The sequence below is a fragment of the Takifugu rubripes genome, chromosome 3 (assembly GCF_901000725.2).
Source record: "Takifugu rubripes chromosome 3, fTakRub1.2, whole genome shotgun sequence".
Taxonomy (NCBI): domain Eukaryota; kingdom Metazoa; phylum Chordata; class Actinopteri; order Tetraodontiformes; family Tetraodontidae; genus Takifugu; species Takifugu rubripes.
Genome location: NC_042287.1, coordinates 5549535 through 5566178, shown reverse-complemented (window position 1 = coordinate 5566178; position 16644 = coordinate 5549535). Strand labels below are relative to the sequence as shown.

At 41.4% G+C, this 16644-nt stretch overlaps 2 protein-coding genes across 6 annotated transcripts in view; one reads left to right on the top strand and one right to left on the bottom strand.

Moving 5' to 3' along the window:
- LOC101075578 (plexin-B1-like) overlaps window positions 1-4780 on the top strand; it is a 28060-nt gene extending 23280 nt beyond the window's left edge. Inside the window, exons 32-37 of one of the 5 annotated variants that reach the window (XR_003887874.1) lie at window positions 106-266; window positions 816-860; window positions 2623-2687; window positions 3095-3170; window positions 3297-3371; window positions 3760-3827. Coding sequence is in view for 1 of the 5 variants with exons in the window: in XM_029833826.1 (XP_029689686.1) it covers window positions 106-266; window positions 713-860; window positions 2623-2687; window positions 3095-3170; window positions 3297-3371; window positions 3760-3864 (630 nt within the window). In the remaining 4 variants the exon portion in view is untranslated. Of the gene's footprint in view, window positions 1-105; window positions 267-712; window positions 861-1621; window positions 1701-2622; window positions 2688-3094; window positions 3171-3296; window positions 3372-3759 lie in introns of those variants that run through there. The other 4 variants (XR_003887871.1, XM_029833826.1, XR_003887873.1 and 1 more) reach the window with 4 other exon arrangements.
- Window positions 1-16644, bottom strand: part of LOC101075801 (LHFPL tetraspan subfamily member 4 protein-like) — a 40749-nt gene that overhangs the window by 8163 nt on the left and 15942 nt on the right. The gene's annotated exons all lie outside the window — the stretch shown is intronic.

Below are 16644 nucleotides of genomic sequence, written 5' to 3'. Positions count from 1 at the left end.
GTCAAATGTCCATCTAGCCATGAGAATTTTTGTAAATAAAGCATCATTTCCTTTGAGAATATGTGCTATAATAACAATGTTTTTGTGGCACTCTGTCTATGTCAGGGGACTCTGCAGAAGTTTGTGGATGATTTGTTTACTGCAATCCTCAGCACCAGTCGACCCGTACCTCTGGCTGTTAAGTACTTTTTTGACTTGTTGGATGAGCAAGCGCTGCAGCACGGTATTACAGACCCTGAGATAATCCACATATGGAAAACCAACAGGTAGCTGACATACAGCAGCAGTGGCAAACACTGACAGTTTATGAGGATTTTGAGTGTTTGGGGGCATAATAATTCACCTGATCTCATACCCGTTTGGGAAAAGTTTCATATTCTCTTAACCAAGGACAGGTATCTAGTCCAGATCTTGATCTTCACTAGATTTTTTTAAAAAGAACATCAGTTTCATTCCTATGATGTGTAATTCTGCTCTCTTGACTAATTTTTAAATCAGTTTGACAGAACTGTATCGATGGTACCCTATCTAGACCTCACATCTTTTTAAAAGCAAATGACGAGTACATAAATAAGACCAAGTAACTAGCTGTCCATCACCAAAGTGGGGTTTGAGTATTATGTTGTTAAATTGTTTATTTGTGAAAATTGACCACTGTGGGCAATGCCAATGTGCTTTTATTCTTGTATTCCTGTTATTTCTTGTTTAAAAGTTTGCCATTGCGGTTCTGGATCAATATTCTGAAGAATCCACAATTCATCTTTGATGTGCAGACTTCAGATCATGTGGATGCTGTGCTATCTGTCATTGCTCAGACTTTCATGGATTCCTGTACCATTGCTGATCACAAGCTGGGACGGGTAAGCTAAAATGCAGTTTTTAGCTAAACTTTAGTGAATTGTACAGGTTATCTAATCTATAAAACAGTTATATTTAACAAATTAGAAAGATCTGAGGTACGTGAAAAGTCTTTGGTATGTGTGGTATAGACTCCCGCTGCACGCTACCAATCCCCAAACATTTTGGAAATGTTATCTTGCCCCTTCTATTCAAAACCATGTGTAAAAGTGACAAGCAGCTGGATGAATTGCCATTCTTCTCCATGAAGGCAGCTATGGTCAAGCACCATGATGAGTTAGCAAACAACATAATTAGTATTTGTGTTTTTGTGGCAGGGATATGTAAACAGCCGGCTGATGACTGAATGTAGGAATGTTTGAAGCAATTGCAATCATGCTGACTTCTAGGGTGGCCAGACATCCTTCTTCATCATGATATGCCTTTTTAGCCCTAAAAATGTGTCCTTGCGGAATTTCAAAAACATCTGGGATTTTATTCTACTAGAGCCATAAACATTGAATTTGAACTGAATTTGTGTTGCATTTTCATTCTCCATGCTGCCATTGAAGGGTTCTCCTTTTCGCGCTACCCTTATGATTTGGAGACAAATGGAAAAAATAGTCATTAGTTTAATCTTTATCTGGCCATAGACCACCATCTTTCCACTTAATATATCTCACAACAGATCTTCTCTTCTAATGCCTTGTTCACACAACACAACTTTAAGAGTTGTTGGGTTGCCGTCCTGTTCATACTACGTGACTCTCTGTCATCTGGTTAGGAGTCTGTGGAGTGTTCATGCTACACGACTGTCCATCAGCAGGCGTGACGGCTGCTCCACTTGGTCTCCAAAATGTTAGGTATGACAAACTCACGCGAGAAGCTAAACAGGAAAGGCAAAATGCGTGGGCTGCAAACATAGATGCAGATTGGAAGGGAGTCATCCAGGTTGTTTGTGTGCTACTATGTAGTAAAAAAAGACGCTGCTGCCTCTGCTCTACTCTACTGCGCTGGGTCACTTCCACATTTCGAAGCAACCCTTGTGTCTTTCATTTTGTCCCAATCTGACTGGATATTTAGCATGATAGCTATTCGGTTTGAGTCTGACTAGCATCTTCTTGGTGTTCACGATTAAGGTCCCAGGAATGCTGAGCGGATCACTGCCTCACCCCAATCTGGGGGAAGAGTACAAAAACCTGTTGACTGGTCCTCAACTGGACTAAAATCTGAACATTACGTCACATGTGGGCTTAAGTCACACCCAAACTTTGTGCCATTTTTAGCCTCAGACTCATCACTTTGGCACTCTTTTAACTTCAAGCACATTTCTATCAAACACATAATTCCTACTCTATTTCTCTTCCATCTACACCATGATAAAACATGGTATAACCCTGATCCTAGACTTCTAGCATTGCTACCTCTCTACGTTATCTTCTGGACATCAAGTATTTCTACCTTCCTTGCATCGTGTCCACTATCTAGCTTTCCCTGTCATAGTCCCATAAATACTCAGTATGTATCTTTGTACCTTCCTGCTGGCTCTGCTCTGTCCTCTTCTGGCTCACTGCTCCACCTCTCCCATACCTTTCTTATCTCCCTGCATTTCTCTCAAACCTTCTCCATCTTTTATCTTCTGCCTGAATTAATATGGCTTATCTTTATTCTGAAATCTTAATAATTTTGACAGGATGGTGGCTATGACAGGCCTTTTGGCTTTTTGTATCACCAGCCTGGCGCGATGACCACTTTAAACTTCCCCAATTTGTGTTCCTTTGGCAGGATTCTCCCATCAACAAGTTGCTGTATGCTAGAGACATCCCACGCTACAAACAGATGGTCGAGAGGTAAGAATATTTAACTGTTGACACCAGTGATGCTATGAGAGCAGACTGCTATGCCAACCACTGTCTGCACATTAGACCTTAAAGATTACACTAAGGATAGATAAAACCTTTAAAGCTAGATCCTGTCTCACCATGATAAACCATAAAAATTTCATTTTCACCCCAAGTAACAGCATAGGTCACCACACTGGTGTTAAGGACAGGAAATTCCATGTGTGCTTGTTATCTGAGTTCAAATGTCAGTTCATGTGTGCTTGTTATCTCTCTGTATATATATGATGTGAGTCTGTCCACTAGGACTCCTTTAATTACGCTTAGGTCACGCTTAGGTAATATTGGTGTTTTGTACAAAACTCTAACCTACAACTATGAAGTTATTGCTTTACGCGTTCTTTTTTTTCTGCAAGGTACTATGCAGATATACGACAGACCATCCCTGCTAGTGACCAGGAAATGAACTCTTCTCTGGCTGAAATTTCACGCGTAGGTCCTTGTTTTTGGAAAAATAAGTTTCAGACAATCAAATAATTTTAGTGGGAGGCCACTTTCTATGTGCAACTACATGGAGATTTATTGCTCACTGTGTTGTATTTTTGTCTCTTCATTTAGAATTATACTGCTGATATCAACTGCCTTGTTGCTTTACATGATCTGTACAAGTATATCAACAAATACTATGATCAAGTAAGTACATGGACCAAAGCATGGGGCTCGGGTGTACAGGCGCTCTGTAAAAGAGCATTAAATCTCTTGTCTGGTTTCCTAGGACTTAAGATCAGTCTCACAGAAAAGTGAAAATCAGCAGACCTTAATTTGAATCTTGGGCTGAGAACATGTGCTTGTTTTCCTCCTTAGATAATATGGGAGATGCAGATATTGTGTCTGGTCCTCACAACTTCAAAGGGTTAACTGTATGGGGTTAATACCTGGATTTATGGTTATAATATGGAATAGAAATACAAGGAATTTTTTTGTGCATATACCAGTTAATGAAAGCTATGTGAACACTGCTACAGCCTCAAGCATATAGCTTCAATATTAAATGATGTCCCTTTCAAATTATGTGTGGCAGATTATTACAACACTTGAAGAGGATACCACAGCACAAAAGATGCAGCTTGGTTACAGACTCCAACAGATTGCTGCTGCTGTTGAAAACAAGGTGACAGATCTATGACTGAAAAGGTCACTACAAGAGAAAAAGGAGGACAAACAACACATTGTGGCACAGTTTTGGAAGTGCTTTTTTTCAATTAAATGGACAGTTTAGAATAATTTTATTTAGGCTTATAAGTATCCTATATCTCATAGGTGCAGAAAACTTTCTTTCAATTCCTTGAAAAACATTCTAGTAAAATAACAGTCCTTAATCTATGAAATCTGCATTTGAACAAAACCTGTTGATTTTTACAAACAAACTTTCACAGAACATTCCTGTACAGCTATATGTTTGAGTCCTTTGCTGAGGTGTGGCAACTTGGAAGCTGCAAGGAAGAAACTATGTAAGAAGAGCAGAGCAGCACTAAAACATAATCATGAGAAGACTGTTTGTTTTAAGAGAATTTTAAAAATGTTTCTCATTTTTTAATGCAGTTTTGCAAAGGTACTCAAAATGAATTAGCTTTCCTATCCTGTATATGTTTACTTACACAAACTAACTAAAGTTAATGGACTACTAGGATGTGTACTAATTAGACAAATCATGTAGAAGCTGAGAAAATCAGGAAAAAACCTAAAGAACAGGACTCACTTATAGCTAATTAGATTACCTAGAATTAACAGTATAGAAGTTGGATGTAAGCTGAGAGAGATACACACAAGTAGTGTGACATTGAAATGCCATACATTTTCTAATGTGCATTTTTATGAATATTATTTCTGATAATATGATATTATTTAGAGTAATTTCATCAGGTTTGAGCTTTCATACATCTAAGACATGAGGCCCCCCCAAACGCTTTTGGGTGAAAACATGAAAACTCCTGTCTCTGCTAACTGGGCACTTACTGAAAAACATTTCTTGTAAATAATTGTAACATTGTAGTTTGATGTCAAATGGTAATACTACAATTAAAAGTAGCACTTACGATTTCCCTCTTAGAGTAGTGTTTTATTCACTAATTTATTTTATTTAATTTTATTTAATTCAATGACAATTTTGTTTTACAAATGCTGGTGGTGAGCCCAGGATTGTTGCTACTGGTAAAAATGATTATTCTACTAAATTGAGGACTTTTAAAAGCAACTCTGTACATTATCTCAAACATTTCAAATGTATATTTTGTAATTTTCCAGTTTACACATACTGCTTGTCTAATAAATAATTGATACCGTAATTTCACGACTATAAGGCCCCTAAAACACTGAGATTTGAGGTGCGCCTTATAATATGGCACGCCTTGTGTGTGGACTGAGTTCCAAAATCTGCTGTGTGCCTTTGGTAGGTGCACTACGGTAAATGCTCCGCCCATCGATTAGCGGCACACCTATGCGTAAGGACTCCCTAAAATGGCGCCGGTCAAGCGACACGCGTATGAGGCTTACTTTAAACTGCAGGCCATCGAATATGCGGCTGAAAATGGCAATCGAGAAGCTGCAAGACATTTTAATGTGAATGAGTCCATGGTCAGAAAGTGGAGAAAACAAGAAAGTGAACGAAAGTGAGGAAGACTAAGCTGAGTTTCCGCGGGAACAAAGCAAGGTGGCCCGAGCTGGAAGACCGAGTGGAACAGTGGGTTGTGGAACAGTGAGCAACTGGAAGGCGCGTCTCTACTGTCACCATTCAACAAAAGGCCAAAGCGATTGCTGAAGAAATGGACATTGAGCACTTCCAAGGAGGTCCGTCTTGGTGTTTTCGCTTTATGAGGCGGCGGCATCTCTCCATACGCGCAAGGACAACTGTTGCACAGTGGCTGCCCGCAGATTACCAGGAGAGGGCGGCCATCTTCCCTAACCCTAACCAGGAGAGGGCGGCCATCTTCCCTAACCCTAACCAGGAGAGGGCGGCCATCTTCCCTAACCCTAACCAGGAGAGGGCGGCCATCTTCCCTAACCCTAACCAGGAGAGGGCGGCCATCTTCCGCACCTACTGCCGCGACAAGATAACCGCGCCCAGCCACATCTATGAGGCAGCGGTGGGCAAATTATGCCACCATACAGTATGCGGGTGGATTGTAGACGTATGGGCTATGATACCGTCTTCATGTATTGTAAGAGCTTTCACAAAAGTCGGCATCAACGCTGAAGCGGAACCGGTTGGTGAGTCTGATTCAGATGATGAAGAAGAGGAATTCGGGATGTTCGACGTTGAAATAGCGCAGCTGTTTAATTCAGATACAGAAGAGGAAAACTGGTTTTGTGGCGGAAGAATGAATATTTTGTTCAAAAAATGTGTCGAAACTCACTGTTTTACTTCTGTTGTCATTTTTTACTGTATGTTTTAGCATGCGCCTCATAATACGGTGCGCCTTGTGTATGTTTTAAATACAGATATAGCACCTATAACTGAGACTGTGCCTTTTATTACAGTGCGCCTTATGGTCGTGAAAATACGGTAGGATAAAGGAGATGGAATAAAAGGGTCCTGCTGTAAATGTTCTCTAAAATAATTCAATTAAAGAAAAGTAAGGAAAGTATTAATCATAATTTTGTATATACATTATCTTAATTCCCCTTATCGTATATTTAAGCAATACATCACGACAGGCCACGCTATACACATTATACAACAGCTAAGGGGCATTCTTTGGCCTAAGGCAGAGCTAGAAAGCAACAAAGACCGTCCTGATCCATAGAATATAATCAAGCCCTGACCTCTGGAGATGAATAGCAGAATGTACTTCCAAATTAATCCTGGTTATAATGAGTCAGTGCTCTGTCCAGCGCTCTGCACTTGTCATTGCACGACTGAGCAAGACATCTTTTCTATCAGAAATTGATTAAATTATATAATCTGACAGGTGCCGACATTTGGGAAGTGAGAGCATATAGGATATCGTGTTTATTTTTGAGTAGAAAGAGGGTATTTGTAATGATCAGGTCATGCGCTGCACAGAGATTTAAAAACGCAGTCCATAGCATTGACTTGGCCAATACCAAGGCTGCGATGACCCCTCTCCTTACTTTGCTGTCATTCCCCACTTTGGCATTGAAATAACCCAGCAAGAAGATCCTTTCCTCTTTGTGTATGCAACGGACAGAACGTTACCTGTTTGGTACCTTGGTAAGTACTCAGTTATGTCATCTTTTGATGGAAGAGTTGGTGCATAAGCATTCAGAAGGGTTGCATATAGATTCTTTGCCAAAGCGATTCTGTGTGACATAAGTCTTACTCATGCCAATTAGTGTTTAGGATTTTTGGTAGGAGTGTGTTTTTACTGTCAGTCCCACACCATGCTGACACTGTCCTCCTGTTGGGTTTTCTTTCCAAAAGAAGGTGTAACCCTGCCTTTCTTCTTTCAGAAAGCCATCATTTAGTTAGCTGGTTTCATTGGGAGCAGCAATGTCAATGGTTGAGTTCCGCTGCAATAAGTGCAGTACTCCTGTGAGGTCTCAGTAATGGCATGACTATCCAGAAAAGTTCATATGTAGTACATTTGAGAAGCATTATTTTCTTTTCCTTATTCACAGAGCTGAGTGGAATGTCCCAATAGGATCCAGGATGGGTTGAGTGGGTGATTTTTAGATTACCTTTTCCAGACCCTGACCTAATTCGGGTAAGCGGTGTGTTTCCTGAATATTGCTGGTTATCCACACAGGCGTCTGCCAAGAACAGCTGCCAGTCAACCCCAGCTGCTAATGACCATGAATAGCCCTGTGCCACTTATGTGCAGGGTTCTGATTACAAGCTTCCGGCATGCTCGCACTTGTTCCCGTCACCAGACACCCCATCACCGCCAGTTTCAACTACTTTCAGTTGCTGTTCTTTCCGGTTTTCTTGTTTGGCTGTTCAGATTACATGTTCAAGTGTGGCCTGTCTGCAGACTGCAATGTGAAGAGCTCACACTCCTGGAGTGGCATGCACCCTCAGTTGAACAATAATGACGTCTTTATTGTAAAGCCCCAGTTACTGTGCGGCCACTTGGAGGCCTCGTAGGAGTCTTGGTGATGGAGACGTTGCTTCTCCATTCACCACAAGGGCAAGCCGGCAGCCGTGCTGAAAGCAAGAGATAGGAAGCAGCTGAGGAATAGTCTTGCACCTCCCCTCTAACTACTGCACAACTTACACCACCTCTTGAAGTATACTGTGAAAAAAATCCCATTTTTACAGAAAAATGCTGGCAGTTGTGGTTACAGAATCTTTTTTTTTTTTTAAACGCAGTACAAATATAAACCACTTTACAGAACTAGTAAATCTTATTGAAATTTAATGTATAATTAACTAGAACTCAATGTAAATATTGATGTTATCTAAAGTGCATAAAGTTGAATTTTATGTTTGACTTTTTTACTTCTCCCCCTTGTCCACTTCTCAGGATTGAGAAAAAACACATTTGGTAACAGAGGAAAAGTACATGACTAATAATAAAACATCTGAAATTATATTTTTCTGTGAATCCCTGTAAGTTCAACTCAATGAAAATGTCAAATAAATCCCATCGGACAAAATCACGCACCTCTGCAGACATGCCAGCATCTACGCCAGCTCTGATGGATATTGAATGATCAAACAGTAAAAGCTCCCAAATGTCAGGCACAGGGCAGAAATATACAGTTGTAGAGGATGTTATCACAAACCGGGATAGTTAGTGGCAAAGAAGGGACTCCACGCATCAATATCCAACCACAATTAATTTATTAGTGAGTCCCAGATTAAACCCAACAGTAAATTCCAAACGAATGGCAGGAGGACAATACTTATTTTCCATGATGAGGAGACCCGCACACAGGGCTTAGTCTGCAAACAAATAAAGGGGGCTAAACCCCTGGATAGTCAACTCTTAAATCTGCCAGATGGTTATATTTACCTGCACCATGATTCTGTGTTTGACGGTAGTGGTGTTTTGAAATATTTTGTTCATAAAATGAATCAATAATGTCTTAAAGCTGTATCGTTAACTGCCACAGAATGTCTTCTGGATCCTACACTTTGTCAACAATTAACAGGCAACAACTTTAAGAAATTCCAGTTCTGGATTGCTTGACCTGAAAGCTTGGACCCCTCAAAGCTGACAGCACATCATTTTGTGAGAGTATCAGACCCTTTGTACTTAAACTGCTTGATGCATCAGTTCAATATTGAATATGTAAACCAATATTTTTCCTATTAAAGGCAGACTGATAACTGGAGTCAGCCTCCCGTACCTGGACAGGGAGCTGGTTCCACAACAGGGGGGCCTGGTAGCAAAATGCTCGGCCCCCCATTCTACTCCTCGAGACTCTGGGGACCATAAGTAGACCAGCATTCTGAGAGCGGAGCGGTCTGTTAGGCTGGTAAGGTGTCAATAGCTCCTCCAGGTAGGATGGAGCTCGGTCTCTGAAGACCTTGTAGGTCAGAAGAAGGATTTGGAAAATTATTCTGAATTTAATGGGCAGCCAATGAAGAGACGCCAGTACAGGAGTTATGTGATCTCTTTTGTCAATACCTGTCAGAACTCTAGCTGCAGCATTTTGGATCACCTGGAGGCTTCTTAAAGAGTTGCTTGGACATCCTGATAATAAAGAATTACAATAGTCCAGCCTGGAAGAAACAAATGCATGGATAACTTTTCAGCATCATGGTGGGTCAGTAGTTTTCTGATCTTTGTGATGTTCCCCAGGTGAAAAAAGGCACTTCTAGAGACTGTTTTAATGTGTGAGTTGAAGGAGGGATTTTGGTCAAAAGTTACTCCTAGATTCCTCACAGAGAGACTAGATGTTAATGAGATACCATCTAGAGTGATCATGTGATCTAATCTATCCCTGAGAGGTTCAGGACCAAACACCATGACCTCAGTTTTTCCAGAGTTAAGGAGGAGGAAATTTGAAGACATCCAAGACTTTATGTCTTTAAGACAGGTCTGGAGCTTCACTAACTTCTCTGTCTCCTCTGGTTTCATGGATAAATGTAGCTGAGTGTCATTAGCATAAAAATGAAAATTTATCCCATGCTGCCACATAATGTTTCCTAAAGGAAGCATGTACATGGTGAAAAGGATTGGTCCAAGTACAGAACCTTGTGGAACTCCGTGGCTAACCCTACTGTATGAAGAGGGAATGCCATGAGCAAACTGATATCTATCTGATAAATACAATCTAAACCAGTCTAGTGCTGTCCCTTTAATCCCAATCACATGCTCCAGTCTATGTAACAGGATGCTGTGATCAACTGTATCAAAAGCAGCACTGAGGTCCAGCAGAACCAGCATAGAAACCAGTCCATGATCTGAAGCTACAAGAAGATCATTAGTAACTTTAAGAAGTGTTGTTTCTGTGCTGTGATGAGCTCTAAAGCCTGACTGCAACATCTCAAACAGGCTGTTTCTCTGCAGGTATTCCAGTAACTGAGTCACCACAATCTTCTCAAGAATTTTAGAGATAAAAGGAAGGTTGGATATCAGCCTATAATTTGCTAGTACGTCCGGATCCAGTGATGGTTTTTTAAGCAATGGCTTAATCACTGCCACCTTGTAGGACCGGGGTACATAACCTGTCACTAAAGAACAATTGATCTGGTCCGGGATCGAACTGCCTATAGCTCATGAAGTCTTCACCACTAAGGGAAGAGGGGATACGTGGATATAAAACACTGTGACTCTTGGTTAATTTGGCCACAGTGCTGAAAAGAAACTTGGGGTTGTTCTTGTTTTCTTCAATTAAAGAAGAAAAATAAGCTGATCTAGCCTTATGGAGGGCCTTTTTGTAGACTACCAGACAGTCTTTCCAGGCTACCTGATAGCTATACATTTTACAAGAATGCCACTTCCTTTCTAGTATGCACACTTTCTGCTTGAGGGTCCTGATATGTGAATTATACCAGGGGGCACACCTCCTCTGATTTACTATTTTCTTTTTCAGGGGGGGCAAGAGAATCAAGCGTGATTCTCAGTGAGGTTGCTGCACCTTCAGCAATAGAGTCAACCTCAGCAGGGCTAAGATTATAATTATTGATCCCTGGTGAAACACACGGTGGTCCTGGGATTAGCACAGGAATCACTTCCTTAAACTTAGCTACAGCATTATCTGAAAGACATCTGCTATAGTAAGACTTTGTTCTGAGCATAGAAGAATCCTTAATCATAAATGTAAAAGTGATCAAAGAATGATCTGACAGGAGGGGGTTCTGAGGGAACACTGACACATGTTCTACCTCAACACCATAAGTCAGGACTAGATCTAGGGTGTGGTTAAAGCTATGAGTTGGTTGGTTTATATGCTGGAGGAAACCAACTGACTCAAGTAATGAAATGAAGCCATTTCTAAAGCTGTCATTTATAACATCTATATGGATATCAAAGTCTCCAATGATAATGACTTTGTCTGTTCTGAGGACTAAGTCAGATAAGAAATCAGAGAACTCAGATAGGAACTCTGAATGTGGCCCAGCAGGAGGCCGATATACAACTACAAACAAAAGCGGCTTTTCTGTCTTCCAGTTCAGATGGGTGATGCCAAGAGTCAGGCTTTCAAATGAACTGGAACCATGTTTTGGTCTAGGACTAATTAATAACTTGGAGTGATAGATTGCTGCCACTCCCCCTCCTCGACCAGTAACACAAGGAATATGATAATTAAGATGGGTAGGAGTAGATTCATTTAAGCTAACATACTCCTCCTCCTGAAGCCAGGTCTCAGTAAGACAATGTGATGATCCGCTATCAGGTTGTGCACTAACAGGGATTTACACAAAAGAGATCTAATATTTAAGAGTCCACATTTAATTGTGATGTTAGTTTCTCCAATTTGTGCTTTGGTATTAATTTTAATAAGATTATGGTGATTGACCACTCCCCTACTCTGTGCTTGGTGAACTTTTAACCGTGGAACAGAGACTACCTCTATAGTGTTAAGTATGTTATTGTTGGTGGATGAGGGTTCTGTGGAAGCAGCAGAGAGGTGTGTAAGACTACAACTCTGCATCCTGGTCTGGACCCTGGTTTGTCAGGTCACTTTGGGTCTAATAAAATTAGCCAAGTTACTAGAAATGAGAGAGGCACCATCCCGTGTGGGGGATCAGACCAGGTTTTCCCCCAAAATTCTTCCAATTGTCCATAAAGTACACCTGGTTTTCAGGGCACCACCGTGACAGCCAGCGACGAAGCAACGACATGCGACTAAACATTTCATCACTGGCCAGTGGGTGTGTCGCCGAGTGGGGAAAAACGATTAGCCACAGGAAGCGGTTGGTGGTGCACCGTGGGCCTTTGGTTTGGGCTACGCTTCCTGCGAACCGTCACCCAGCCGCCCTGGCTAGCCGGCTGCTCGGCTGCTGCGGGAAGACCACTAGCTCTAGCTACGCTAGGCAGCTCCGCAGCAGCTACCTTCTCCTGACTACCTGATGCAACTCCGGATAACTCCAAGCTGCGGAACTGCATCTCAAGCTCACTAAGTCTCGCCTCCAGAGCCATTAATAAACTACACTTTCTGCACCTATTCCCTTCACTAAAGGAGGCAGAGGAGTAACTAAACATTTCACACGCTGAACAGACAAAGACACCGGGTGAAACAGACGGTGAGGCCATGCTAATGCTAATAATCGGCAGAGCCCTGTATTTGTTTAATATTATTTCTCACTGTTGTTATCAGGTGACTAGAATGTCCCAAGTATTCAATTTTAAGTAAAGTGAATCCAACACACCTTGCACAGTGCAACCAACGAACGATTGAGAAGACAGGAAGTGACGCAGTACGTTACCCCAGGAACACCCTTCAAAAGTCGCTGCCTCCCGATCACTAGCGTCTGATCGTTTTCTTCGGCTTTGTGGTAAATGTGGGCCAATGGTATCTTCTCTTGTTCCGTTACTTCAAGTAACCTTCCCCGTTTTTCTTACTTCTCTTTCTAGGTCAGCACGCACCCCTCATTCAGAGGAACGATCTGCACTTCACGCACCTTCTCACCACGTGGTGCAGTTATCTTGGTTAATTAGTGTAAGGGGAGTGTACATTAAGGGAATGGGGGAGAAGCTTAAGGATGAATTGGCAGCGCGAGACAAGACGCCAAACCTCAAGACTTTGATGTCCCTCACAACGCGCCTGGAAAATTGCCTCAGAGACGGAGGGAGAGGTCCAGATTTAGCCGTTTTCTTCCTCCTACTTCTCCAGCAGCCCAAGTAGTCCCACGGTCAGTTTGTTGGAACCAATGTCTACCCCATGTGTGTCAGCCACAGTAGAGGAGCCCATGCAGATGGGTTGTGCTAGTCTGGTCTGATGTACTGCAGTGGAAGCATTTTTCTAAGTGGTGGATAGATTTTCCAAGGTGGTCCACTTCATCCCTCTTTCCAAGTTTCCTCCTTGTCAGCCATGTCTTCCGTCTTCATTTTTTCCTGATGGATATTGTGTCTGATTGAGGGCCCCAGTTTACATTCCGAGTTTGGAAGGCCTTCTGCAGCGCCCTTGGGGCCTCGGAGAGTCTCTCCTCTGGTTACCACCCACAGTCCAACAGTCAAGCAGAAAGAACAAACCAGTCTTTGGAGAGTGCCCTCCATTGCATGACCATGCACCATCCGATACTTTGGAGTTCTTTCCTGCCCTGGGTGGAGTACGCCCACAACTTTATGGTCTTGGCCTCCATGGGGACGTCTCCTTTTATGGCCTCCATTGGATATCAGCCACCTCTGTTTGAATTCCAGGAGGAGGTGGTGGCAGTGCCTTCTTTACAGGCCAACCTACGGCACTGCAAGGTGTGGGGGCGGGTCGGTTCTTCCCTCCTACGTGCTTCCTCACAGTGCCAGCGACAGGCCAACCATGACCATGTTCCAGCCCCATCCTATCTACCGCGCCAGAGGGTCTGGCTCTCCTCTAGGGATCTCCCTCTCCAAGTCGACTCCCAGAAACTTACCCCTCGTTTTGTGGGACCATTTGTGATCGACCGCATTATCAACCCCTCCCCGGGTTCGCCTCAAGTTCCCTTCTTCACTTAGGCTTCATCCCACGTTCCATGTCTCTGTATTAAGTCGGTCTCTGAGTCAGACATGGCCGAGCCCCCACCTCCCCCCATGTTATTGATAGTCTGACAGCCTACACGGTCCAGCGCATTCTGGATGTCCATCTGCGGGGATGTGGCCTCCAGTTCTTGGTCGATTGAGAGGGGTATAGTCCTGAGGAAAGATGCCACATCCTGGATAGCAGCCTCCAGCATAACTTTTACCGGTACCATCCCCAGAAGCCTATTAGGACGCCAGAAGGCGCCCATTGAGGGAAAGGTACTGTCATGGCCTGTGTGTCTGATGCCTTTTGTTTGTGTTTTGTGTTCCTGGTTTTCTCACTGGGGGGCATGGTGGATTCACCTTAGTACCATTCGCTGGTGACGTCACACCTGCAGCTGGTTTCCAGTCAACACCCTTCAAATGCCGCTGCCTCCCGATCACCAGCATCTGATTGTTTTCATTGGCTTTGTGGTAAACATGGGCCAATTTTATCTTCTCGTGTTCTGTCCCTTCAAATAACTTTTCCCGTTTTTCTCAAGTCTCTTCTTAGGTTACCACGCGCCCCTCATTCGGAGGAACAATATGCACTTCGCGCACCTTTTCACCACGTGGTGCAGTTATCTTGGTTACTTAAAATATTGTGTTAACACCGTCAGCTGTTTGTCTGCTTACGGTTCCTGCCTGAATTGCATCCTAACAGCTGTCCCTGCAATCCTAATATGATTTGTTCTGGCTCCAAGCAATGACAACCTCTTAGCCAGACGCCTCTCTTCAAAAATGGTAATGGTATATTAGTAATTTTGGTTTTGCTTATGAAAAATGGCTTTGCTGTAATTATTTAATAATAGGTCCTAAAAGCCTTGCAACCAACATCATGGACTACTTTTATGGTAATGACTGAACTTTTTGACATGATTGCATTGTTTTTCCTTGATAAGAACAGTTATCTTTGGAGAAAGTTTAGTTTGATCCAAACAGAGCAGAATTAATTTCTGAAAGTACGCGTCAAATCCAGACACAAATTCTGTCTTAAATATCTTGATGTTTAAGTTCTGTCTTACTCTCTGGAAGGAAAAAAAAGAATGCCTTTCAATACCTGCTAAAGGGAAGTATCTCCACCATGATTCGCAGTGGGGAAGAAATGTAAGCCGTTTCTGCCACGCATCTCTTCATTTTATTTTGTGACATCATCTATTTCCACTGTTCCGAGTGAACACATTATACAGTACAATGTAACTCCACAGGTTGAGCACTACGGTTGATGCTAAAAACTTAAAGGATGGCACCACTGGTTTGTTGATTAGTTACTCTCAAATGCTCTGGACTCAGATTGCATCAGGTTACACCTTCCTCATGATATGCATTTTTATGTAGATGGCCTGCGTGTTGTGATATTTTTGTTAATGTGATTCACACTGTGGCAAATGCAGGGCTGCATGCTTTGTCCTGCTTTTCCCTGCACAAATAGCCATGTTTAAATTATTGCTAGTTTATCGTGTTCCTTTTTTTTAAAAAACAAACAAAAACAAAACAATGTGTTTTGGGTTTTTATGTTGTTTAAGTACAACCTCATTCATCCACAGATTTGTCCCTGATTTTGAATGTAAAATATTTTTATTTGAACTTTTCAAAACGTGTTTGAATAACAGAAATTGTCATCGTGGTGAGCTGGAATACTATCCACAAGTATGATTTAAACAGTCATTAAAAAATCCCCCCCCCCAAAAAAAAAAAAAAAAAAAATCATGTTATAATTTACAAAAAGAAACAAGCTTAATTCAGATCTGGCAATCTTGATCAAGCAACTTCATTACTAGAAGTTTATACAATTGATGAAAAGATGAGGTTTCAAAAAACACATCTTTTAGTAACATTAAGAATCTGAGATGTCTGGTATTACAGAATCCTCAAAAACATCAAACACAAATTAAAGTAAAATACAAAGTAAAACATTCTGTTGCTTACACCAAAGCAAAGATCTCAACAGTGTGAATTGAAGATTATTAGTTTATCCTTCTTTTCTTAGACAAAAACTTATTTTCTTTTTATGTCATCACAATAGTTAATGGTATCTGCATTTCAAGAATTAACATAAAGTCAAATATTAACATAAAACAGTCACTAGATGTTTTTCTCACAATCCATCTAACCATCATATCTATACATAAAATTGCATCATTAAAAACTAGTATGATGAAATAATTGACACAGTGATGACATTTACAGTCATGGTATATTTACTGTTGACGATTGGAAAAAATATTTTCATCTCTGTGTCCTTTTTTCATTATGAGCTTTATATTTTCCTGCAATTCAAGGCTGAGGTGAATTAATTTTTCTCTTGGAAATGTTTGAAACGGAATTGACCTCAAATTGCAGTAAAACCTATCTGTCATTGGTGTAGTCAGAGTATGAAGTATTTTGTAGAAAAACACCTACAGTTTCACTACTTGTTTTGCTGGTTCTCCACCACATCTCGGTTAGATCAAAAGTTCTTAGAGGCACCTGGAGTGGTACAAATATGTGCTCATCATGGTTAAGGTATTGTCATTTCCCTTGTAATTATCAAGTCCCCAGTAACAACAGATTTGGAAATCAGACCCAATGTATCCCATCAATCTAGTAATCATGCTATGTTTAATAAGACCACTTATATGTCTCAGGCCTTTTATAATTTGTAGAGTTGAACTCTATGTCCCATTATAATGTCCGCAAAGAAATAATGATTGCTGTAGGAGATGTGAAATCACAATACATAATATATGAGAGACAATATCGCCATTTATTGATTTTAATATGAAAATAAAAATATAAAATGCTATCTAAGCAAGCTCATTGATTTGCTCATGTTGGCCTACATGATAAAAGTAAAAACAGCTTCACCAATGAGGAAA